At 53.0% G+C, this 25584-nt stretch overlaps 1 protein-coding gene across 1 annotated transcript in view; it reads right to left on the reverse strand.

The window, feature by feature from the left end:
- Positions 1 to 4260: 4260 nt before the first annotated feature.
- Positions 4261 to 25584, reverse strand: part of NTN1 (netrin 1) — a 122231-nt gene continuing 100907 nt past the window's right edge. The window contains exons 5-6 of the mRNA XM_064151110.1: positions 12825 to 12899; positions 4261 to 4717 (exon numbers count right to left, since the gene is read on the reverse strand). Of these exons, the coding sequence (XP_064007180.1) occupies positions 4389 to 4717; positions 12825 to 12899 (404 nt within the window). The 3' untranslated portion in view covers positions 4261 to 4388. The remainder of the gene's footprint in view (positions 4718 to 12824; positions 12900 to 25584) is intronic.

Genomic DNA, 25584 nt, shown 5'->3' on the forward strand with positions numbered 1-25584 from the left:
CAGTTTACAAGAGTTTATTCGACTGGTTTCTGGCTTTAGTTCTACCGAGTGGGTGCTGAACAGTTACAAAGCTCCTTCAGGGGGTCAGTTACAGCCAATCTAACCGAAGGGACCAAGGGAGAGGGAAGGGGAAACACAAAGCCAAACAAAACCTGAATAGAAAACAACCCAGGGGAAGGGGGGGGGGGGGGGGGGGGGGAAGGGGAAGGGCGGAGGGAATCAAACAAGCAAAGAAAAAAAAGCAAACCCAAGAAAGCAGCAAGTGGGGGAGGGGAAGGGCAAACCAATAAGAAAATGCACAACTTTTCCACGTGTCATTAAATATATTCATATATAATAACCATAATATATTAGTATGCATCGGGAAGAAAACGTGGCCCAAAGCAGGGCTGCCCTGGGCAGAACTAAAACAACATTTACACTTCAAGGTATTAACAGAAAGAATCCCAAACCAACGACAACAGCAACAACAACAGCAACAACGAAATACCCAAACCCCCAACCCCACCCCCTCCCCAAAACAAAAACAAAACCCAAAACCAACAACAACAACAACAACAAAAATAAACGAGGAAGAAAAATGAAAACCCAACCAACCCAACACAGGTTCTTGGGAGGGGAGAGGGAAGGGCAGGGAAGAGGGCAGGGACACGAGGGCAGGGACAGAAACGAGACGAAAGGACCTTTGTGGGGTGCTAGAGTTGGGGGATGATTGTTTTGGCGTTTCAGCTGCTCTCCAAGGCTGTGCTGGAGGCATCACAGCCCCTTCCCTGGACACCTCTTCCACCCTCCAGGGAGCTCGGTCCTGTGTCTGTCCCATCCCTCCGCCAAGGGTGGTGTCCCCCCAGGATGGTGGGTGGGTGTCCAGGCTCCTCGCTGGTTGTAGCCCAAGAGAGCTGCACACACACCCTCCCTGGCCGTGGGGGTTGATGTCTAGGGGGGACATCTTGTCCCTTCTTGTGTGGTGGGACAGAGGTGTCCCCCTGGGAGATGTCCTGTGGGGCAGAGCTGCACCCGCAGACACCCCAGGGCCAGGGCTGCTCTGCTGTCCCCAGAGGAGGAGGCTGTGCACCAGCAAGACCAGCAGCTCCCGGAGGGGGAGGTTACTGGGAGTGCAGGAGAGGCACTGGGGGACCATGGATGGGGTGAAGGAGTTGCTCCAGGCTGCTTGGAAAGAGCAAAAATCCAACAGGGATCCAGGGATGTGGTCCTGGTGGGATGGGGATGGGAGACTTCTGCAGGTGGCTCTGGCTGTGGTGGGGTCCGAGTAGTTTTGCATCTTGCGCCATCTCCAGGCCCTTCTGATTGCCTAGGTCATGTCAGTGCCTGGAAGGGCCTGGCCATGGGATGGAGTTGGGAATGGTTCTTCTGCAGCCCCTTCCCCTCCCTCCCCCAATCATTTGGATCAGGGAAGGGACTTGGGCTTGTCCCTGGGTGGGTTTGAGGGTCTGGGGGAAGGACAACTGCATTTGGCAGGGGTGGAAAATGGGAGTGAGTGTTGGGTGTGCAGATGTGCTCCATGGGCTGCTCCCAAGTGCCCATGTCCTCTGGCCTTCCCTTCCTGCTGTCCAAGAGGAGAACTGGCTTTGGGTTGGGTCTGGTTTCCTGTGGGTCATCTGAAGGTCTCCTGTGGTTCAAGGGCATCCAGTCCCTGAGGACAAGCTGTCTCCAGCCAACGTGGGGCACCCCTGGGATCAGTCTGTGCTGGCTGCAGCAGAGCACCCAAGCCACGCTCGGGGGCCTTAAGCCTCCATTTGGTCACTTGGGATCAGATTTTATCCTTCATAACTTGGTGTCTTGGGTTCCCTTCACTGCAAAGCTGTTGGTTCTTGAGCTCTGAGGTGAGGATAACTCAAGTGGCTCTGGGTAAGGGGAGAAACCACAGGCTTCATGGAATCATGGAATGCTTGGGGTTGGAAGGGACCTCAAAGATCATCCAGTTCCAACCCCCATGCCATGGGCAGGAGCACCTCCCACCAGCCCAGGTTGCTCAAGGCTTCATCCAACCTGGCCTTGAACACCTCCAGGGAGGGGACATCCACAACCTCTCTAGGCAACCTGTGCCAGGGTCTCACCACCCTCATTGGAAAGAATTTCTTCCTAATCTCCAGTCTCAGTCTGCCCTCTTCCAGCTCAGAGCCATTGCCCCTTGTCCTATCACTCCCAGCCTTTGCCAGAAGTCCCTCCTCAGCTCTCCTGTAGCCCAATTCAGGTACTGGAAGGCTGCTCTAAGGTCTCCCTGGAGCCTTCTCTTCTGCAGGTTGAGCAGCCCCAACCCTCCCAGCCTGTCCCCATGGGGATGTTGGTTGATGTCCAGGGTGGGATTTCTCTCCTAATGCCCAAACTGCCCTTGGAGGGGCCTGGTGGTTGCAGGGGGAGGCTCAGCAGAGCTCCCTGCCTCCAGGGCTGGTGGATACTTCCCTGGGAGCTGAGCTCTCCTCTCTTCCTCACACCTATTGACATGGCTGCCTCGCTTTATGGTGGTTTATGTCATTATATAAATATTGTTGATTGCTATAAAACAAGGCAAAACCACTGGAAAAAGTCATAAAATGGATGTCTCCAAGTTTCCTAAAGGGAAAAACACCAGGGAGGTTTTGCTTTTCGTGGTGACTAAAGTTTGCTACTCCTCCAGGTACCCATCCTGCCCTCCCTGCTTTTCCACCCCAACTCTTGCCTGGCTCCACAGATGAGGTGAACTCAGACATCCCTGTTCCTCATGGGCTGCTGTGGCCAAGGAGCAGCTTGGCACAGGGACACAACTTCACTTTGGGTGACAAACAACTCCACCTGCTCGTAGAATGCCCCAGGGGAAGGTGCTCCATCCCTGAGGCTGGGGTGTGAGATGAAGATGAGGCAGCCACTGCCTGGCTTTAGTTCATTGTTCATTAGAGACTGGGACATCCAGATGGGTTTTGGCCCAGCAGAAGGAGGGAAGGAGCTTGGAGAGCTCCAGGGGGGTCACTCTTTGCTCATCCAGTTCCTGCCTGAGACCTCTTTCCTTTGTGGCAGATCTCTGCCCTGCACTGGCTGTGGCTTGGCCAAGCCTCAGAGCTCTGCACTGGCACCATTGCCCTTGGGGACACTCCTTTGGTGCTCACTGCCCATGAGGACAGTCTCTTGGCAGTCACTGCCCATGGGACTGGTCCTTTGGCAATCACTGCCCATTGGGAAAGTGCCATGGCACTTGCTGTCCCATCTCTTTGTTTCCCTAGGGGGTTGGACACTTTGTGCAGGGATGCCAAGGCGCTCCAGAGGGATTGAGGACAGACCTGGGTGGGTTCAGGAGAGGTGGGTGAGTTTGGGAGTGAAAGCACTCAGGACCTTGGGGTTATCTGCACAGAGTTCCTATCACCTGAGGGTTCACCAACCTGCTGATAGCAGCAGAGGTGCCCAAGCCTGTGAAGGAGATCTCAGAGGTGGCCATGGTGGAGACTCAGGGAGTGTGATGGGTGAGATCTTCCAGGGCACTTACAGGAACTGGGTGCCAACTTACTTTTTGCAAGCCTGGGATTTCCTTGGGTTATTAGCTCCTTGGCTGTGAATGGGTGGCTGGGAGGGAACCAGGGCATCCCAGTGGTGGGGCTGTGGAGGATGGAGCAAGGAGTCACTGCATAAGTTATGCCCACATGGAATTCATGGCCTCCTGTTTGCTGTGTGTAACCTAGGCTCAGAGCATGGCCACAGCTGGAGACCTTGGGCACTCATGGGTACCATACAGCAGGTGATGGCTGCAGCAATCTGGTACCAAAGAACCATTAAACCACCCACGAGGTGCTCCTTGGAGCTGTCCCCAGCCATCAGGCTCTGTTCAGTTTCCTCTGCAGTAGCTGTCTTGACCACCCTAAGCTGCCAGTAGGTGCCTGTGGGGCTGGGCACTTGATTTCCAGCGTGGCTGTTGATTAGCTCCTTGGAGCTCTGATGTCCCCATGCCTTCCTGTGTGATCTGGTACAGGTGATCCTGCTCTGGCAGGGGGGGTTGGACTGGATGAGCTTTCAGGGTCCCTCCACCCCCTGTCGTTCTGTGATTCTTGCTTTGGGAGCAGCAGATGTTAGCAGCTGGAAGGCAATTTGGCGTCTCCAATTCCTTCAACTCACCAGGGCAGGAAGAAGCCCGGGAGGGGCTGCAGCAGCGCTGCCCACCCACGCTCCCCTTGCCTGCCATCCACTTTCCCATTGCCTTTTGCTCCCCAAACCCGAGGCGCAGACCCCAGCAGCCCCACGCTCGGCCCTCCCCGGCTGCCCCCAGCCCAGCCCAGCCCAGCCCAGCGGCGCGAAGGACCTTTCCTCCCACCATCCCCAGCACCCCAGCTCTACACAAAGCAGCATGCACAGTCAGTCTCTCCCTCTCGCTCGCTCCTGTGTCTTCTCCTCCTCCTCCTCCTCCCTTAGGCTTTCTTACACTTGCCCTTCTTCTCCCGCTGCTGGAACTTCCTGAGCCGCCGTGCCCACGTATCCCGCCACTGGATCACCAGGCTGCTTTTGTCCGCAATGATGCCGCTCTGGTCGGGAGAGTCCTCGTTGTTGCCCAGCAGCAAATACTTCTTCATGGGCTTGATTTTGGGGCACTTGCAGGCTATGTCCTTGGAGTGGATCCAGAGGGTCTGGTCCCCGCGCCGGATCCGGTTGCTGCCCTGTTTGTAGACGGAGATGATGTTGACGGTGAACTTCCACCAGTCGGCATTTTTCTCCGCCTTCAGGATGTGGATCTGGACGGCTGGAAGGAAAAACAACCCCGAGGCAAGGAGAGGAAAAAGATGTTACAGTCTGAGCTGGCAGGGAGAAAACGAACTTCAAGTCCAGTCTCAGAGGCTGCGTGAGGAAAAGGGGGTTTGACCCCTCAGAGTCACACACAGAATCACATCCAGGTTGGCAAAGCCCCTCAGGATCACCAAGTCCAACCTAGAACCCTACTCTACAAGACTCACCTTAAACCACATCCCTAAGCACCACATTCAGGGTGGGTGACTCCACCACCTCCCTGGGCAGCTCATTCCAGTGCCTGAAATCATAGAATCATAGACTCATCCAGGCTGGAAGAGACCTCCAAGCTCATCCAGTGCAACCTAGCACCCAGCCCTGGGCAGCCTGCTCCAGACTTCCAGCACCCTCACAACAAAGAACTTTCTCCTCCTGTCCAAATGGAGGCTGAACTGAAACAAACTGGCTTCCAGTTTGTGCCCATTGCCTCTTGCCCTGTCCCTGGGCACCACTGACAAGAGTCTGGTCCCAGCCTCTTGCCCCCTACAGCTCTTTTAGCTCTTTCTGAGCATTGCTCAGAACCCCTCTACAGGCTCTCAGCCCCAGGGCTCTCAGCCTTTGCTCCTCACAGAGCTGCTCCAGGCCCCTCAGCAGCTTTGCAGTCTCCACTGGACTCTTTCCAGCAGTTCTCTGTCTCTCTTGAGCTGGGGACCCTACAGCTGGACTCAGAACTTCAGACGTGGCCTCACTAGGGCAGAACAGATGTGGAAGAGAACTTCCTTTGACCTACTGGCCACACTCTTCTTCATGCACCCCAGGACCCCTTTGGCCTTCCTGGCCACGAGGGCTCATTGCTGGCTCATGGGAACCTGCTGTCCCCCAGTATTCCTTTTCTCTGCAGAGCTGCTTCCCAGCAGGTCCCCCCTCCCTCATCCTGCTGCAGGAGGCTGTTCCTCCCCAGGGGCAGGATCCTCCACTTGTGCTTGCTGAACCTCACGAGGTTCCCTCTGCCCAGCTCTCCAGCCTGGCCAGGGCTCACTGAACAGAGTGGAAGCTCAGGAGGTACCAGCAAAACTCCTCTCTCAGCCTTGTGCCACCCCAGTTTCACCTCCTGGACTAGCAGCTGGAGGGAGGGACATCTCCCCCTCTTCACTACCTCCACTGTGCAAAACCATCTGAGGCTGTGGGAGGCTCTGCAGCCCACGGAGGCTCGTGGACAGGTCGCAGCATCTCTAGGAGGTGGTGGTGGTGGTGGTTTGTCAGAGGCTGCCATGGCAGCCAGATGCTTTCGTGTAGAAAAAAATGAAAGCTAAAGGAAGAAAACCCAAGAAGCCTGAGCTCTGAGCACGTATTTCCCACTCTGCTGAGGAGGTACCAAACTGTGAGCATTTGCCAATGTTTTCTTTTGCTGGAAGCAAACAAACAGAAAAAAAACCCTTTCCAAAAAAGCATCAACCTTTGACCTGCCTGGGTCCAGGCTGACAAAATGGAGAAAGTGAAGGAAAAGGAAGCAGGCAGAGGTGGTTACAGGAAACTCTGCTCTAAAATACACAGTCTGGACTTTTTTTGATGTCAGGGCCCCCTGGCCTTGTGTTTTTTTCCCCTTTCATTAATGAAGTGGAAGGAGTGAAAGCTCTGGGGAAGGTTTGGCTGCCACTGCCACAGCTGCCTTCACCCACGGCCAGTTTGCTGCCCCTAACTTTGCAGCCAGGACCTGTGGGTTCCCCTGAGCCTGGGTGCAGAGCCCACTTTTAGTGATGACTTGCCTGGGGATCTTGGAGGTGGAGTCTCCTCCAGTATCTCCCAAGGGACACAAGGTGTGAGGAGATGCAGAGAGGTGCCAGGAGGAATTTTTGGCAGCAGCTAAGCTGGCTCCCCTGAATGAATCCTCAGGGAGTTAGGTAGTGGTGGCTCATAAAAGAGAAGGTTTCAATTCTTCATGGTTTTGAGGCTTGGGGGAGAAGGGAGGTCAGCTGTGCCTCACCACTCCAAAGCTGGCTTTGGTGCTTGGTGATGTCCTTCAGCTGCCACAGCTTGAGGCAAAGCTTGGCTCTGCCTATGCCGTGGTGGACTGCTCACAGAGTCAGACAACCACAGAATCATTCTAGCTCGAAGAGACCTTTAGACCATTGAGGCCAACCACTAACCCAGCGCTGCCAGGCCAGCACTAAACCATGCCCCTCAGCACCACATCCACTGCTGAACTCCTGTACCAAGGCTAAGGAGATCTCAGCACCCTTCTTGTCCCTGCATCCGTGGAAAATCATCCCTAGGAGTGTCTATGAAGCAGCCAGATGAAAGGATGGAACAAATTGTGAGGATGACTCAAGCAGGATGAGGATTATCCAACCCCTGTGTGTGGTACCTCAGGAGCAGGAGAACCAAATCTCCTGAGCTGCAGTTCCTCCAACTCTCACCTGTCCTCCCCACCACAACCTGGTCCCTGAAACCTCCCAGCCTGCCCTCCCTGTGCCCTCTTTCACTCCAAATATTTGCACCAAACCCCATTGAGAGGGCAAGAGCCCAACTGAAAATAATAATAATAATAATAATAATAATAATAATAATAATAATAATAATAATAACAATAATAATAAAAACAAACAATTATTATAATGACCAAACAATAACAATTTGATAATAATATAATAATCACAATAATATAAAAATATTATTGTTGTTATTATTATTGTTGTTGTTGTCATTATCATTATTGTTATTGGAGCATTGTACTATAATATATTTAATTATGTTATATTTTATATTATATTACATTTATGTTAGAGGTAATATTACATCACATTGTATTACATATAAAATTATGTTATAGACTATATTATATTATATTAAAGTATATTTAATTCTGGTATAGATTGTATTATAGTATATTTACATTAATATTATAATATGGATGTAAATGTAACGTTTATGTTATAGTTTACACTGTATTATATTTATGTTATAGGTAATATTACATTACATTATGTTATAATATATTAAATTATGTTTTATATTATATAATATTTTATTGTATTATATTTAATTCTATTATAGATTGTATTATAGTATATTTACATTAATATAATATGAATGTAAATGTAATGTTAATGTTATAGTTTATATTGTATTATATTATATTTATGTTATAGGTAATATTCCATTACATTATACTATATTTAATCATGTTATAGACTTTATTATATTGTAGTATATTTAATTCTATTCTATTATGTTTAATTATGTTATAGATTGTAGTATAGTCTATTTAAATTAATATTATAATATTACAATATTATTACTGCAATATCACAGTATCACAGTATTATCAGGGTTGGAAGAGACCTCACAGATCATCAAGTCCAACCCTTTACCACAGAGCTCAAGGCTATAATAAACAAATAATAACAAATGGATAGCAATATAATAATAACAACAACAACTAGTAATAATAATAATAATAATAATAATAATAAACAATAAGAACAAGAACAGGAATAATTATTGGAATAACCAAACAATAATAAATGGATAATAGAATCATAGAACCAGAGAATCATAATATAATAGTATATAAATATATACTATTTATATACTATAGTATATAAAGTATATATAGTTGTCATTATCATTATTCTTATTGCAATATTACACTGTAATATATTTAATTGTGCTGTAGTTTATATTAAATTACAGATTGTATCATAGTATATTTACATTAATATTATAATATTGCAATATAATTACTGTACTATTATAATAAACAAATAATAAATTGGTAATAATATAACAATAACGACATAATAATAATAATAATAATAATAATAATAATAATAATAGCAATATAAAATATTCCAATAATGAACTAATAATACGGTAACATTATTATTATTATTATTATTATTATTATTATTATTATTATTATTATTAAGTTATTATTATCATTATCATTATTATCATTATCATTATTATTATTGTTTTGTCGTTATTATTATTATGTAGTTGTTATTATTTCGTCATTATAATATTATTATTATTGTTATTATTATTGTTGTTGTTATTATTATTATTATTATTGTTATTATTATTATTATTATTATTATTATTATTATTATTATAAAAGGCAACAAAAGGAAACGAAACAACCCCCCCCCAACCGCAGCCAGCGAAGCCAAGAAACCCAAGCAGCTAAGGCAAGAGGTGAGGGCGGAGATGGCCTTTGAGGCGCTGAACGAAGCAGGGAGCTAAGGAGCCGCAGTGAGGAGCGCGGCGGATGCTAGCGCCCGGCTGCGCCGGCGGCAGAAGTGACTCCGCTCAAGCTAATTAGGGCTTTTAGGACATTCAGGCCAGCCCTGCCAGCGCAGCCGGGAGGAAAAGAGCTTCCTAATTGGCTTCCTGCTGGGGTGTCAGACCCAAAGTCTTCATTATCCCTTCCCTGCATCTTTTCAACCCTTTCTTCCCTCTCCGGCCCCGCCGAAAGCCTGGAGCTGCCCCACGCCACGGCACGGCTGGGCTGGGGCATTGCTTCTGCTGCTGCCTCTCTGCCCAGCCTGGGGTGGGCTGGGGAAAGGGAATTCGGGGTGGCTGGGGGCCAGGAGGGCTGCAGTGGAAGCACCTCAGTTCCCACACTTAGGAGAGGCTCAGCCTGCTCACCCCAAAGTCACAGAACGATTCCCAGCATGGTGGGGTTGGAAGGGACCTCTGGGGATCACCCAGTCCCGCACTGGGGCACCCACAGCAGCTTGCCCAGGGTGATGATGACCAGCTCGGCTTGGAAGCTCTCCAGACAAGGAGACTTCACAACCTCTCTGGGCAGCCTGCTCCAGGCCTCCAGCACCCTCACAACAAAGTTTCTCCTCCCCTTCTAGACAGACTCTCCGGGCTTCCAGTTTGTGCCCATTGCCCCTTGCCCTGCCATCCTCTGAACTCCTGGGGTCCGTTTGGATTAGGACAGATTCATGTTTCCTAGGGTCAGGTGGCTGCTTTCTGCCCTCTTCAGAGAGTGAATGCTCCAGCATGAGCTCAGTCCTCAGGAGATGCTGGAGAAGGCAGGTGGAAAACGAAGGGCTGGATGTGCCTCGTGCAGGGAGCACCTTGTACCTTGTTATCCAGCAGAGAATCCACCCAGAGGAAACCTCATGCCTTAGTCCTAGAGACATGGCATGGTTTTGTTGGGAAAGCCCTCTGAGCTCATCCAGTCCCACCATCCACCCAGCACCACCAAGGCCACTAAAGAGTGGCCACAGGTGCCATGGACACAAGTTCCTTCAACACCTCCAGAGGTGGGCACTCCACCACCTCCCTGGGCAGCCTCTGCCAATCCCTGACCACTCCTGCAGCAAACAAATCTTTCCTCAACCCCAACCTAAGCCTCCCTGGCACCATTTCAGGCCATTTCCTCTCATTCCAACACCTGACATTAAGGAGAAGTGCTCAGCCCTGCTCGCATCTTAATAACCTCAGGTTCCAGCAGTGACTTCTTTATGTGCAATTAAACACTTTTCTCTAAGGGAAAGGCCTTTGGAGCTCCCCAGCATCTGAGGAACCTCCTGCAGCTCCTACAAGCGTGGCCAGCCCTCAGTGTGGCCTTGCTGGTTGGGGACCACAAGCACAGCCCAGCCTTGGCAGCTCACCCTTGGCAAAGCATTCTCTCAGCAGCCATTAGAGTGACCTTAGAGCAGCCTTCCCCTAGCTGCAGGGGGCTGCTGGAGAGCTGGGGAGGGACTCTTGACTAGGGCTTGGTGTGGCAGGGTGAGAGGGAATGGCTCTGAGCTGGGAGAGGGGAGACTGAGCTTGGAGATGAGCAAGAACTTCTTGACAGTGAGGGTGGTGAGACACTGGCACAGGCTGCCCAGAGAGGCTGTGGATGCCTCCTCCCTGGAGGTGTTCACGGCCAGGTTGGATGAGGTCTTGAGCAACCTGGGCTGGTGGGAGGTGTCCCTGCCCATGGCAGGGGGCTTGGAACTGGACTTTAAGGTCCCTTCCAACCCAAACCATTCCATGATTGTATGATTTTGCCGTTGGATAACAGACAAAGAAATGGGAATGCAAATAAAACCTTTGCCTCCAGGCCCTTTCCCTTCCCCCTGGGCTCTTGGGGAGGTGCCAGAGCACAAAGCCAGCCTGGAGCAGCCCAGGGCTGGCCCTGCTGGGAAGAGCCTTGTCCAGGGCCGGGCTGTTAAATGGGAATTTGTTCTGCTCTCACACACACTTCCCAGACCTGCTGAGCTGCTGCTGGAGAGAGGGTGGGAGGGAGGGAGGAGGTGTCTCCACTGCTGGATGCTTGGATGCAGATGGGATGGAAGAGTTTTTCCTTGGTAGTTTGGTGAAAAAATAATTCTGTACATATCCATATGCACAAATTGCTGCAGAGGTGCACACCTACATACATGGGCTTAGAGGGGCTTGGTGTACACAAGACCTGAAGGGGTCACAGGAGGGCTGGGGAGGGACTTTAGACAAGGGATTGGAGTGACAGGGTGAGGGGCAATGGCTTTGAGCTGGCAGAGGAGAGACTGAGAATAAAGATTAGGGAGGAATTATTGACAGTGAGGGTAGGGAGACACTGACAGAGGCTGCTCAGGGAGGCTGTAGATGCTCCCTCCCTGGAGGTGTTCAAGGCCAGGTTGGAAGAAGCCTTGAGCAACCTGGGCTAGTGGGAGGTGTCCCTGCCCATGGCAGGGGGTTAGAACAGGATGGTCTTTACGGTCTCTTCCAACCCAACCCATTCTATGTTTCTATGATTCTCTGGTTTTCTGCTGTGGAGGGGAAGGGTTGGCAGATGCTGAAGCATCCACAGCCCTGGTGGCTGCTAAACCCTGCCCCACAGCACCTCATCATTCCCTGTTTGTTGAAGCCTCAGCTCAAAGCCAGGCTGCTTCATGCCCAACCTGCTCCCCAGCTCCAGCCCCAAGGCTGATGTCTGGTCTCTCCTCCAGACACTTTGCTCTGCCTCCACAGGATGTGAGATGATTTCCAGCCCTTACCTAGGTTCAGCAGCATTTCCAAACATCCCCCAGCACACAGCATCTGTGCTTCACCTGCTCCTCCTGGGTTTTCCAGGCTGCTCCCATTCCTGACACTCACCTCATCCCAAGAGCATTGGCCAGGCAAGGGCAGAGAGTGATCCTATGGGCAGGGGCGACCACAGAGGAGCTGTCCCTCCCCATCTGCCCGTGCCAGCTTGGTGCTGGCAGGCAATGGCCAAACTAGGATGGAGAAAGACTGCTCAAGTCCTGGGGAGGGCTTCAAAGGGGTTTCTTGGTGTGGCCTGAAGAAACTCTCCTCCTCAGGTCACCCTGGGCACCTCCTGCATGATCCCACTGGTGACTGTGTTGGGAATGGACTCGTGTTAAAAATATCCCCAGGAGAAGAGAGGTAGGGCTGGAGCTCAGGATGTGTCTCTTCCAAGCTGGAGCTGTGGGACAATGCTTTGGACTTTGAGTACACCAAGGATGGGGACCCCACAGCCTCCCTGGCTCTGAACTGGCCTGGGAATAATAGGGGGGGGAAGCATCTGGATGGCAGGAACTGCCTGATGCTCATCTCCACAGCAAAGCACAGTAAGAAGGGGCAGGGCAGGAGGAGACACAAAGAGATGAGGACCAGAAGAGGTTTAGGCTGGATATTGGGAAAAAATTCTTTGCTGCAAGAGTGATCAGGGATTGGCACAGACTGCCCAGGGAGGTGGTGGAGTCCCCATCCCTAGAAGTGTTCAAGAAGTGTGTGGCCATGGCACTTGGGGACATGGTTTAGTGGCCATGGTGGTGTTTGGTACAGTTGCCATGGTGGGAGGGCTTTTCCACCTGAAACAATTCTGTGATTGTATGATTCTGTGACACTTTGGACCCTGATTTGAAGGTTGTCTCAACATCTTCATGGTTTCCAAGTCACACACTGCATCCCTGCTCCACCAAGCATCACTATCCAGGCTTTCCTCTCCAAACACAGCAAACCCATACCCCAAATCACACACACCCCAGTATGAGCAGCTGCCACCAAGCAGAGCTGGGCTGTAGCTGGGATCCAGCTAGAAACCTGCCCCTGGGCTGGATAGGCTTGGAGACACCTGGGGAAGGAGATGCTCCAGCCCTGCATCCCTGGGAAGCAGCAGAGGGGAGACTCACCATAGTCTTTCTTACAGTACTTCTTCATGTTGATCTTCAGCTTCCCCCTGGAGGCCTTGCAGTATGAGTCACAATCTGCACAGGAGAGAGGGGGAGGGCAAGAAAACATTAACAAAACAAATTAGCCTTAAAATGAATAAAAGGCTGGGGGAAGGGGGGCGGGGTGGAGTTGGGACACACACACACACAGAGGGCTCAAAGCTGCAGCCTGCCATGAATAAGCAGCGTGCCTGTGATATCCATCTGCCAGGCCCTGATTGGGTCGTCTGAGGGGGGCATTCAGCAAACCCTTCCCTTCCAAAGAAAGCTCTGCACAAAGGAATCCACCCTCCCCCTGCCCGCCTCCCCCTGCCCGCCTCTGTCTTCCTGGGAGACCCCAGGGGCCTCCCTTATTGTGCCACCCAGAGCTTTTGAGAGCCACACAAATTCCTCCTGTTCTTCAGCTCCCAACTGGAGCTTGCCCGGAGCCCACAGAGGCCCCATTGTCACCCCCTAACCCGGGCTGGTGTCAGCCTTTGGCATTCATTGCCAAGAGATTGGGGCTGGGGTCACCCCGGGACAATGTGGGTCAGGGAGGAAATTAGCAGCCCATGAAGCATTAGCAAAGCCTTTTGGTGTCCACTCTACTGAAGTGTGCAAATAAAATACCCCAGTAGGAACATTTCATCTCTAATGGGCCCCCACTGCTGGGACACGCTGCCTTTGCTCGGGCAGGCAGGAGGGCTGGCACCGCAGCCTGGCAGTGCCACCAGGGCTGGGGACAGGACATGCTTCCAGGTGGCTGTGGGGATGCTGAGCCTTGTTCTGGTGACTGCTGCTCCCTGGGGACCTGGTCCTCTATGGGATGTGGCTGGGTGGCATCATATGGTTGGATGGCATCACCCAGTCAGATGGCATCACCCAGTTGGGTGCCATCACATGGTCAGGCAGCATCACGCACAATGGATGGCATCACATGGTCGGGTGGCATCGCAAGGTTGGATGACAGCATGCACCTGGATGGCATCACATGGTTGGATGACACTGTGTGATTGATGCCCCCCAGCCACTGCTGGGAACATCCCAGTGACACCACAGCCAGGCCATTGCATAGTCACTACAAACCCATCCCAGCTACAAACCCATCCCAGCTATGAACTCACCTCACATAGAAACCCATCCCAGCTACAAACTCATCTCAGACAGAAACCCATCCCAGCTACAAACTCACCTCAGATAGAAACCCATCCCAGCTACAAACCCATCTCAGATAGAAACCCATCCCAGCTACAAACCCATCTCAGACAGAAACCCATCCCAGCTACAAACTCACCTCAGATAGAAACCCATCCCAGCTACAAAGTCATCTCAGATAGAAACCTATCCCAGCTACAAACCCATCCCAGCTACAAACCCATCCCAGCTACAAACACATCTCAGATAGAAACCCATCCCAGCTACAAACCCATCCCAGCTACAAACTCATCTCAGATAGAAACCCATCCCAAGTCCAAATCCACCCCAGCTACAAACCCATCCCGGATAGAAACCCATCCCAGCTGCAAACTCATCCCAGCTAGAAATCTAACTCAATTCCAAACCCATTCCAGCTACACACCCATCCCAGCTAGAAATTCATCCCAGCTCAAACCCATCCCAGATAGAAATCCATCCCAGCTCAAAGCCATCCCAGTGACCAACCCATCAGAGCTACAAACCTATGCCAGCACTATTTCCCATCCAGTGGGCATGTGAGATGAGGAGGCACCACCCGGCCCTGCAGAACTGGACCTTAACCCCATAGCCTCTGCTTGCTGTCAGGGCACAGGCTTGGAGCCAGGTTTTCAGGTCAGGACACCCAGCCACAGCCAGCTCTGACCCTGCTTTGCCTCACACCACCCTCGCTGTGCCTTCCCTTTCTCTTTCTCTTTCTCCCAACGCCAGATGCTGTGCCAGGGCCTCAGCTGGTTTGAATTGAACTGGAAGTGGCCAGAGCCAGCTGGTATAGATCAGTGTAAATCTCCAACTGCCAGGGCTGGTTGACCTGGGTGGGGGATTTGCTCCAGTTCATTCCCTTTGTCTCCTACATGGAGAACTTTCTTGCCTCCTGGGTGACTTTGGAGGTCCTCTGGGGCCTCTTTGGGAGGGCAAATGAAACTTGCCAGAGCAAAGCATTGAGTCCATGTTTGCTGGAAACCAGTGCTACATGCATGGAGTGATGCTGCAACATCACTGCTCACGCAGGGGATGTTATTTCAGTGCTGGCTGATGCCTGGAGAAGACCCTGCTCTTGTCCATCAGCTGACATCTCAGCAGCTTAGGCTCTGGAGGAAGCTTTGCTGAGATTCAGGTCAGTTCCCTGATGGAAGGCTGACAGCAGAGCCAAGCTCAAAGGCTGGGGAAAGGATGGGAGGAAGGGGCAGCAGGCTGATGGAGGAGAGGAGACTGATGTAGAGAGCCTGGGGTGCTTTAAGTGCTGTTCTGAGGACTCCTGAGTGTGTGGGGATGCAGATGTGATGTGAGACTCTTGCAGAAGTTGTCCTCAGGTTCTTCTGCTGCAGACTCCACCACCTCTCTGGGCGGGCAGCCTGCTCCAGGGCTCTAGCACCCTGAAATTACAGAAGCTCCTCCTCAGATTTAGATGGAACTTGTGATGTTCAAGCTGAGTAGTGCTATCCCAACATTCTCCTCCCCTGCTCCTGGCACTTCCCTGCTGGAGTTTGCTCAGCTGCACAAATATTTCAGTGCAAATCCTTGTCCCAGAGCTGCAAATCCAAAGCACAACCAGACCCTGGTGCTGCTTCTGCATCCTAATGCGGTGGGGGCATCCTGCACCCTCCTGCCAGCTCCAACCCTGCCAGGCTGGCAGCCACCAGCTGCTTCCCTGTGGGAAAGCACAAACCTGCATCATTTCCAACAGAAACAGAGCCAGAGGGGATCTGGGAAGAGAAGGAATGGATATAGGAAGAACAGGAGGGATCTGGGAAGAGCAGAAGTCATCTGGGAAGAGAAGGAACGGATATGGGAAGATAAGGAGTGGATCTGAAAAGAGTAGGAAGGATCTGGGAAGAGTGGGAGGAATCTGGGAAGAGTGGGAGTGATATAGGAAGAATATGGGGAGAGCTGGAGGGGACCTGGGAAGAATGGGAGTGATCTGGAAAAAAAACAAGAGGGGATCTGGGAAGAGCAGAAGTCGTCTGGGAAGAGAATCAACATGGGAACAGAAGGATCTTGGAAGAGCAGGAGGAATCTGGGAAGAGAAGGAATGGATATGGGAAGAGAAGGAAGGATCTGGGAAGAGTAGGAGGAAAAGAGCAGGAGTGATACAGGAAGAATGAGAAGAGACCTGGGGAGAGCTGGAGGGGACCTGGGAAGAGTGGGAGGGATCTGGGAAAAACAAGAGGGGATTTGGGAAGAGCAGAAGGGATCCAAGAAGAGAAGGAGGGGATCTGGGAAGAGAATGACAGGTCTGGGAAGAGCGGGAGAGATGTGTGAAGAGGCAGCTGGAGCTCCTTGCTGGCAGAGGGCTGGGAGCAGGTGGCGCACGGCTGCTTCGTGTCGGTGGCAGCTCAGCAGAACGTGTCAGCAGAGCCTTCAGCAGCTTTGCAGCTCAGCCCATCCCTTGATAGAGCTAATTCTCTGGCTGGGCAGAGCCTTTTCACAGCTAAACACCTTCTTTGTCTTCCTTAATTCCTTCTTATTTTTTTTTTCATGGGAGGAGAAGTTGCATTTGCAATTGTTAATGAACTTCTCAAATCGTTTCTTCATATTGAGAGGTTGTTTGAGCAGGGCTGGGACTGTCAGTGTGAGCCTGAAAGCTGTGGGAAGTGGGCACCCAATGCCTTGTAAGGCACCCTATTCCCTGAGGGACTGCAGGTGCTTTGAGGTTGGACAAGGGGAAGGTGGTGATTTGGGGCTGGGAAGGATGGAAGTGATGCTGTAGGGTTGGACAGGATGGAGGTGGTGCTGTGAGGTTGAGAAGGATGGAGGTGGTGCTGTGAGGATGGGAAGCATGGAGGTGGTGCTGTGAGGCTGGGAAGGGTGGAGGTGATGCTGTGAGGATATGCAGGATGGAAGTGGTGCTGTGAGGTTGTGCAGGATGGAAGTGGTGCTGTGGGGTTGTGCAGGATGGAAGTGGTGCTGTGGGGTTGTGCAGGATGGAGGAGGTGCTGTGGGGTTGTGCAGGATGGAGGAGGTGCTGTGAGGTTGTGCAGGATGGAAGTGGTGCTGTGGGGTTGTGCAGGATGGAAGTGGTGCTGTGAGGCTGGGAAGGGTGGAGGTGATGCTGTGAGGATATGCAGGATGGAAGTGGTGCTGTGGGGTTGTGCAGGATGGAGGTGGTGCTGTGGGGTTGTGCAGGATGGAGGTGGTGCTGTGAGGTTGTGCAGGATGGAGGAGGTGCTGTGGGGTTGTGCAGGATGGAGGAGGTGCTGTGGGGTTGTGCAGGATGGAGGAGGTGCTGTGGGGTTGTGCAGGATGGAGGAGGTGCTGTGAGGTTGTGCAGGATGGAAGTGGTGCTGTGGGGTTGTGCAGGATGGAGGAGGTGCTGTGGGGTTGTGCAGGATGGAGGAGGTGCTGTGAGGTTGTGCAGGATGGAAGTGGTGCTGTGGGGTTGTGCAGGATGGAAGTGGTGCTGTGGGGTTGTGCAGGATGGAGGAGGTGCTGTGGGGTTGTGCAGGATGGAGGAGGTGCTGTGGGGTTGTGCAGGATGGAGGAGGTGCTGTGGGGTTGTGCAGGATGGAGGAGGTGCTGTGGGGTTGTGCAGGATGGAGGAGGTGCTGTGAGGTTGTGCAGGATGGAAGTGGTGCTGTGGGGTTGTGCAGGATGGAGGAGGTGCTGTGAGGTTGTGCAGGATGGAAGTGGTGCTGTGGGGTTGTGCAGGATGGAAGTGGTGCTGTGGGGTTGTGCAGGATGGAGGAGGTGCTGTGGGGTTGTGCAGGCTGGAGGAGGTGCTGTGAGGTTGTGCAGGATGGAAGTGGTGCTGTGGGGTTGTGCAGGATGGAGGAGGTGCTGTGGGGTTGTGCAGGATGGAGGAGGTGCTGTGAGGTTGTGCAGGATGGAAGTGGTGCTGTGGGGTTGTGCAGGATGGAGGTGGTGCTGTGAGGTTGTGCAGGATGGAGGAGGTGCTGTGAGGTTGTGCAGGATGGAGGAGGTGCTGTGGGGTTGTGCAGGATGGAGGAGGTGCTGTGAGGTTGTGCAGGATGGAGGAGGTGCTGTGGGGTTGTGCAGGATGGAGGTGCTGGCAGCTGCAGAGCAGGGTGCTGAGCAGCATTCCCAAGCTGCTGCTGCCCCATCCCATGTCTTGCTGTGCTTGCAGTTCGGAGCTGAGCTTTAAGCCCCTGCAAAAGCCACATGTCAGGAGCGGAAATGAAAGGCCTCTTGATTCTGAGACGACAGAACGATTAAAGCCACATTTCTTGGCCTGGGTACCCAACTCCTACTGCAGATATTAGGCTGAGACCCTCCCCTCTCCCCCAGGGGATTCGGATTTCTAATCCAAATTTATGCAGCTAAATTCCTCTTGATTTCCCCCAGGTAGGACCCTAAATGCCTTTGTGGGCTGAGCTCCAAGGCGGAGGTGTTGTGGCTTAGGAGGGCAGACCCACCCGTGACAGTTTGGCCCCAGCACTGGTCCCAGCTGCTTGCCCACTTCCCCTCTGCCTGCTCCTGAGGGGCTGTGCTTCTTGCTGGGGTTGTGTGAGTGGGGGTCTGGGTATCCCCATCTTCCATCTGTCCCTGCCTATGGCGGGGGGTTGGAACTAGGTGATCTCTGAGGTCCCTTCCAACCTGAACCAGTCTGTAATTCTATGATTCCAGTTGCACTGGCTGGGATGTGGAGCCAGACCAAGCCATAAATGAAGGTGCAGGACAAATGCCCCAAACCATTCTATGATTCTTCAGCTCCTGGGGAAGCCTCAGAGAGGCTCTGTGACCAGACTGCTCTGCCAGTCAAGAGGCACCTGCCGAACATCTTTTAGTCTCCAAAGCAGGCTCAGGAGCACTGTGCACCAGCACGTGTGGAGGGGGCACTGAGGGCAGCCCTGCCCTCTCTGGGTGGGAAAAGTGTGGGGGGGAGGGGTATGTTCACAGTTGGGGATTGTTTTGGTTCTCTGTAGACCTTCACAGACCCCTGGAACCCTATTGAAAGCCCAGGCAAAAACTCTCCTGTGGGATAGTGCCAGGACAAACCGGCACCACTTGAGAGGAGCATCCTGAGCCCTGCCTGCAGCTCAGTTGCTCCCATGTGCTCTCTGAGGGGAGACTTCACTGCTCTCTACAGCTTCCCTTTGGCATCCTCACTGCCTTTCTGATAGGCACCTATTTGCACTTCTGTGTTCACTTTTGGGCCCTTTAGTGAAAGAAGGACACTGAGGGACTGGAGCAGGTCCAGAGAAGGGCAATGAAGATGGGGAAAGGTTTGGAGAAAAGGTCTGGTGAGAAGCAGCTGAGGGAACTGGGAGTGTTTAGCCTGGAGAAGAGGAGGCTGAGGGGAGAGCTCGTTGCTCTCTACAGCTCCTTGAAAGGAGGTTGCAGTGAGGTGGGGGTTGGGCTCTTCTCCCTAGTGTCAGGTGACACCTCCCACCAGCCCAGGTTGCTCAAGACCTCATCCAACCTGGCCGTGAACACCTCCAGGGAGGAGGCATCCACAGCCTCTCTGGGCAGCCTGTGCCAGTGTCTCACCACCCTCACTGTCAAGAAGTTCTTGCTCATCTCCAAGCTCAGTCTCCCCTCTCCCAGCTCAGAGCCATTCCCTCTCATCCTGCCACACCAAGTCCTAGTCAAGAGTCCCTCCCCAGCTCTCCAGCAGCCCCCTGCAGCTGCGGGAAGGCTGCTCTAAGGTCACTCTAATGGCTGCTGAGAGAATGCTTTGCCAAGGGTGAGCTGCCAAGGCTGGGCTGTGCTTGTGGTCCCCAACCAGCAAGGCCACACTGAGGTCTGGCCACGCTTGTAGGAGCTGCAGGAGGTTCCTCAGATGCTGGGGAGCTCCAAAGGCCTTTCCCTTAGAGAAAAATGTTTAACTGCACATAAAGAAGTCACTGCTGGAACCTGAGGTTATTAAGATGCAAGCAGGGCTGAGCACTTCTCCTTAATGTCAGGTGTTGGAATGAGAGGAAATGGCCTGAAATGGTGCCAGGGAGGCTTAGGTTGGGGTTGAGGAAAGATTTGTTTGCTGCAGGAGTGGTCAGGGATTGGCAGAGGCTGCTCAGGGAGGTGATGGAGTGCCCACCTCTGGAGGTGTTGAAGGAACTTGTGTCCATAGCACCTGTGGCCACTCTTTAGTGGCCTTGGTGGTGCTGGGTGGATGGTTGGACTGGATGAGCTCGGAGGACCTTGGCAATGGAAAGAGTTCTGTGATTGTGTGTCGCCCATGACCTGGGCCACCGGCAGGCTGCCGGATCCTCACAAAACAGTGCTTCACAAACACCCGCAGGCAGCAGCCAGGCTGCTCTCTGCCCCAGCTGGGGATTTGCTGCCTGCTGCTGTGGGCAAAGATGACTAAAAAGCCACCCCTGGCCCAGCCCAGGCACCCCCCCGCAGAGGCAAAGCCTGCTCCGCAGCCCCGCAGGCATCTGCAGCAGGACAACTGCCATTAACCTCTCCCTTGGAACAAGAAGGTGCAAATGAGGCCACAGCAGCCTCTTTTCTTCTGGCTGAACGAGATTGATTGAAGTACAAATTGGCGCAAATAAAGCATGTAATTAGATTAAAGCCTCTGCCTGCAGCGGGCCGGAGCCGCTCCGCAGGAGCCTGCAGCCCCCTTCCCACCTCCCCAGCATCCAAGCATCGCTCCGGGCAGGACTGACCTCGCTGGTGGCACCAGCACCCCGCAGGATGTGCCCAGGGCTGCCCGACTGCTCTGCCCTTGATGGAACCATGCAGTGAGGGTGGTGAGGCACTGGAACAGGCTACCCAGAGAGGTTATGGATGTCCTCTTCCTGGAGGTGTTCAAGGCCAGGCTGGATGGGACCTTGAGCAGCCCGGGCTAGTGGGAGGTGTCCGTGCCCATGACAGGGGGTTGGAACTGGCTGAGCTTTAATGTCCCTTCCAACCCAAACCATGTAGTGATTCTGTGCTCGGCCACTCTCGCCCGATGCAGCATCCAGCAGCTCTGTCTGGGCATGGTTTGGGTGCTGCCAGGGCACGTGCATGGCCCTGCCTATTTGATGCCACCCTGGGACCCTCTGGTCACTGAGTTCAGAGGGGAACCCCCCCCCCCAGGTACCACCCAAGCCCCACTGTGGGTCAGGGTGTGTTTGGTCTCTGCTTCTTGAGCTGCCTGCAGCCAGTTTGGGGCGGGAGGGAATGGGCCTGAGCAGCTTGTGGTGTTCTGGGACATGGGTCCTCATAGCAGCCATGGCCTCATCAGCACCCCAAGTTTTCCCAGATACAGAGAGACTGTGTGGGAAGGCTCCAGTGGGTGACACAGTGGGGACACTCCAACTGTGCCAGACCCTAACACAGTGGAAGACACCAGGTGAACACAGGAGCTTGGTGGCTCATCACTCCCTGCCCTTGCATGCTCCTCACCCTTCTCCTCGATGCGAGGGCCAGCAGCACATTTCCTAACCCCTGCCCACAGCAGCAAACTCGGTGCCCTGGAGGACACAGGGACCACAAGGAGCATGGGGTCCAGGCTGTTCCCAGCAGTGCTTCATCCCCACCCAGAACTTCTCCACTGCCAGCATGTCCTCAGCTGATGGGCTCCAGGGCTGCCACCTTGAGGGCTCCATGACACAGCCTTGCCAGGATGCTGGAACTCATGGCTTGGTTATAGGCCAGGGCTTGTGGGCACTCAGGTCCTCTCAGTGTCAGAAGGATGGTCCTTGAGGTGGCAGTGCCCTGGAGCTGGAGATATGGGGATGGAGGGATGCAGAAATGGGAGAAAATGGGGATGGAGGGATATGGAGATGATGGGACATGGGAACGGAGGAATTGAAGAGGGAGGCAGGGACAGAGAGAAACAGGGATGAAGGGGCTCAGTGTGGTGGAGATGGAGGACAGGGAGAGTTTGGGGATGAAGGGAAGAAGGGATGCAGAAATGTGGAGATGGAGGAAAGGAGGAATTTGGGGATAGAGTGAGTCAGGGATGTGGAGATGGGGGGATAGAGGAATGGAGGCATCTGGGGATTGAAGAATGCAGGAATGGAGGGAAGCAGAGATGCAGGGATGTGGAGATGGAAGCACTGAGGGATTTGGAGGTGGAAGGATGCAGGGATAGAGGGACAAAGGGATGTGGGAATGGAGGGATGGAAGGAGGCAGAGATGCAGGGAAGTGGGGATGGAGGAATGCAGGGCCGAAGGCACAAAGGCATGCAGGGGCTGCAGGAAGCCCTGCAGTGGGGTGGCAAGAGCACGATGCAGCTGTGGGGGAAGCTGATCTGCATTTCAGCAGAAGTTGTGTGGTGCTTCGTTTTGTTTGGGTTTTTCTCACAGACTTTCTGAACTCCTTGGAAGTGACCAGAAATTTCCTCACGGCAAACCCCTCACCCCTATTGTCCTCGCAGCCATTCACTGCAGATCACCATGAGGAGCTTCTTTTCAGGAGGGAGCTGGATGCTGCAGCCGATCAATCAGTCAGTCAATCACACAGTCAATCCATCACCTTGCATACAGCTTGAGACAAGCCAGAGAATGCCCGTGCAGGGCTGAATGGGTTGCTCACTGGGGTGGGTACAAAGCTGGAGACCCCCAGCCTGAGCCCAGATTTGCACCAGGGTGACTGCCTTCAGGCAGGTGGTGAGAGCTGCTCAGCTCCGCACCCGGCTCCAGCTGGCCCCTTAGGATCCCAGAATGGTTTGGGTTGAGGGGACCCTAAAGACCATCTAGTCCTAACCCTCCTGCCATGGGGAGGGACATCTTCCATTAGACCAGGTTGACCAGGGTCCCATCCAACCTGGCTTTCAACACTGCCAGGCTTGGAGCCTCCACAACTTCTCTGGGCAGCCTGTTCCAGCGCCTCACCACCCTCCTGGGGAAGGATCTCTTCCTGATGTCTGATCTAAATCCAACTTCTTCCAGTTTGAAGGCTTTACTCCTCATCCTGTCACTCCATGTCTTTTTACAAAGTCCCTCTCCAGCTCTCCTGTAGCCCCCTTCAAATAATGGAAGGCTGCTTTGATGTCTCCCTGGAACTTTCTCTTCTCCAGGCTGAAGGCTCTGGGGAGAGCTTCCATGGAAGGGGGGGAGCCTTCCCTTGTGCTGCTGATCCCCTCCAGGCATGCAGCACCGACCCAAGTGCACACACACATACACACACACACAAGCACAGACTCTTGTCATGGAATATCAGTGCTGGGTGATAAAATCATAGAATAATAGCGTTGTAGAATCAGCCAGGGTTGGAGGGGACCACAAGGATCATCCAGTTCCAACCCCCCTGCCAGGGGCAGGGACACCTCATACCACATCAAGCTGTCCGGAGCCTCATCCAGCCTGGCCTTAAATACCTCCAGGGATGAGGTTTCCACCACCTCCCTGGGCAACCCCTTCCAGGGTCTCACCACTCTCATGGTGAAGGACTTCCTCCTAACATCCAGTCTGAACCTACCCATTTCCAGCTTTGTTCCATTCCCCCACTCCTATCACTACCTGACACTCTCAAAAGTCCCTCCCCAGCTTTCTTGTAGCCCCCTTCAGATACTGAAAGGCCACAATAAGGTCACCTGAGAGCCCTCTCCTCTCCAGACTGAACAGCCCCAACTCCTCAGTCTCTCCTCATAGCAGAGCAGCTCCAGCCCTCTGCTCATCCTTGTGGCCCTTCTCTGGACACCTTCCAGCACCTCCATGTCCCTCTTGTCCCAGGGGCTCCAGCACTGGATGCAATACTCCAGGTGGGGTCTCACCAGTGTGGATGACCAAGACATGTGGCTGCTTCAGACCTGCAAAGCCCCCAGGCTCACTGCTACTCCACTTGCAGTTGGGCAGAGTTGAGGCTTTGTGATTTCCTCTGCTGCTCTGGAGACAAACGCAGTTTGAAATCAGACACCTTCTCAGGCACTGCCTTCTCACTACATAATTCCAACCCAACGTCTTCTGAAGGGCCTTTCAGTTGAATTTGTGAGGTGCTACCTAGGCTGGGGGGGTTGATCTCTACTTCTTTGGTTTATTTCTTTTCCCAGTGACAGAATCGTAGAACTGTTTGGGTTGGGAGAGACCTTTCAGAGCATCAACTCCAACCACTAACCCAGCACTGCCAGGTCACCACCAAACCATAGCCCTCAGCACCACTTCTGCACAGCTTTGAGACCCCTTCAGGGATGAGGACTCCACCAGTGCCCTGGGCAGCCTCAACCAGGCTTTGATGACCCTTCTGGGGAATTGTTCCTCATGTCCAACCTAAACCTCCCCTGGGGCAGCTGGAGGCCATTTCCTCTTATCCTCTTGCTTACTTTTTTTGGACTGGCCCCCACCTGGATCCAATCTCCTTTCAGGGAGTTGTAGAGAGCCAGAAGGTCTCCCTCCAGCCTCCTCTTCTCCAGACTAAAACCCCCAGGTCCCTTAGCCACTCCTCACCAGCCCTGTTCTCTAGACTCTTCACCAGCTTCATTGCCCTTCTCTGCACCTGCTCCAGCAACCTCAGTTGGCCTTTGACAGAGGACAGCTCCCAGGGATCAGAGTCTGATGGGAGCCTGTGCTTTGCTCTGCTCTAGTCAATGGTATCTCTGCCTCCACCCAGCAGGCTGCCCGTGGCCATGCAGCTCCCTGCAGCACAGCAGTCAGCTCTGCCAATCACCCCAGGGGCTGGCAGGAGGCTGGAGAAGGTTGGGTGGTTGCCCTGTGCTCCAGGGAGCTGTAGCCAACCGTCCCAGCCTGAGCAGAGCCCTGGGCCTGCTGGGGTGACTGTGAGGCTGCCTGTCAGACATCTGGGAAGGCTGTGACGTTCAGCACACCTTGGCAGGGTTGGTTCAGGGCCACCCCTGAGACAAACCCACAGCACAGGCAGAAATTCCAACCCAGCCATCACCCCATGAGGAGGCTAAGGCAGAGGGGGGCAGGGATTTCCAAGGGACACCTCTCCAGTCCTTCTGACACAGCCTCCAAGCCTATGCTGGTGAGAGGTCTTGTCACGGACAAGTGCCACCAGCCGAGCACAAAGGCTACAGTGCAACCTGGGTGCAGAGCTTCCCTCCCTGCTTGCTCATTGCTCTGGGAAGGAGGGAAGATGTGAACTTCAGCTTGGAGTGGGACTTGCTTGCTCCAGCTCACCGAGAGCCCACCCAAGAGCTGTGCTCACGTGCGCCTGCCCATGCCCATGCCCAGGCAGAGTGCTGAGCCAGCTTCGCTCCGGCCAAGCCTATGGCACCCATCACATTTTCTCCTGTGGGTACAACACTGGGGAGAGATTTCCCACTGCCTTCACCCAGAGATGGAGCTGGTCCAGAGGTTTAGATAAGCCTTTGGGAAAGGGCTGGGAAGCAGAGAGTTTGGCCGTGTGCCATGTCCTGTCCTGACCGGAGGTGCTGCACAATGCCAGTGGTCTGTCCCCACGCTGTCATTTTCCAAGCAAGCCTTGCACCCCTCACAGATGTTGTGGAGGCAGCTGGCGTCTCACATGCTGTTGACTCCTTGTTTCCAGCTGCTGCAGCTCATTAAAAGGAGCTATGGTACACTTAATCCTTTCCTAATGTCACTTTTCCCTTGAAGCTGTTGCTGCAGTGGTGATCGCAGTGTTTATGTGACCGTGAGTAAAAGGGGCAGTGGTCCACAGCCTGTGCTTGGGAGTGAGGCTGCCGAGCCAAGAAGACCACATTCCCGTGGGGAAGCACAGGTACAAGGCGTG

This window comes from Pogoniulus pusillus, chromosome 11 (assembly GCF_015220805.1).
Source record: "Pogoniulus pusillus isolate bPogPus1 chromosome 11, bPogPus1.pri, whole genome shotgun sequence".
NCBI lineage: Eukaryota > Metazoa > Chordata > Aves > Piciformes > Lybiidae > Pogoniulus > Pogoniulus pusillus.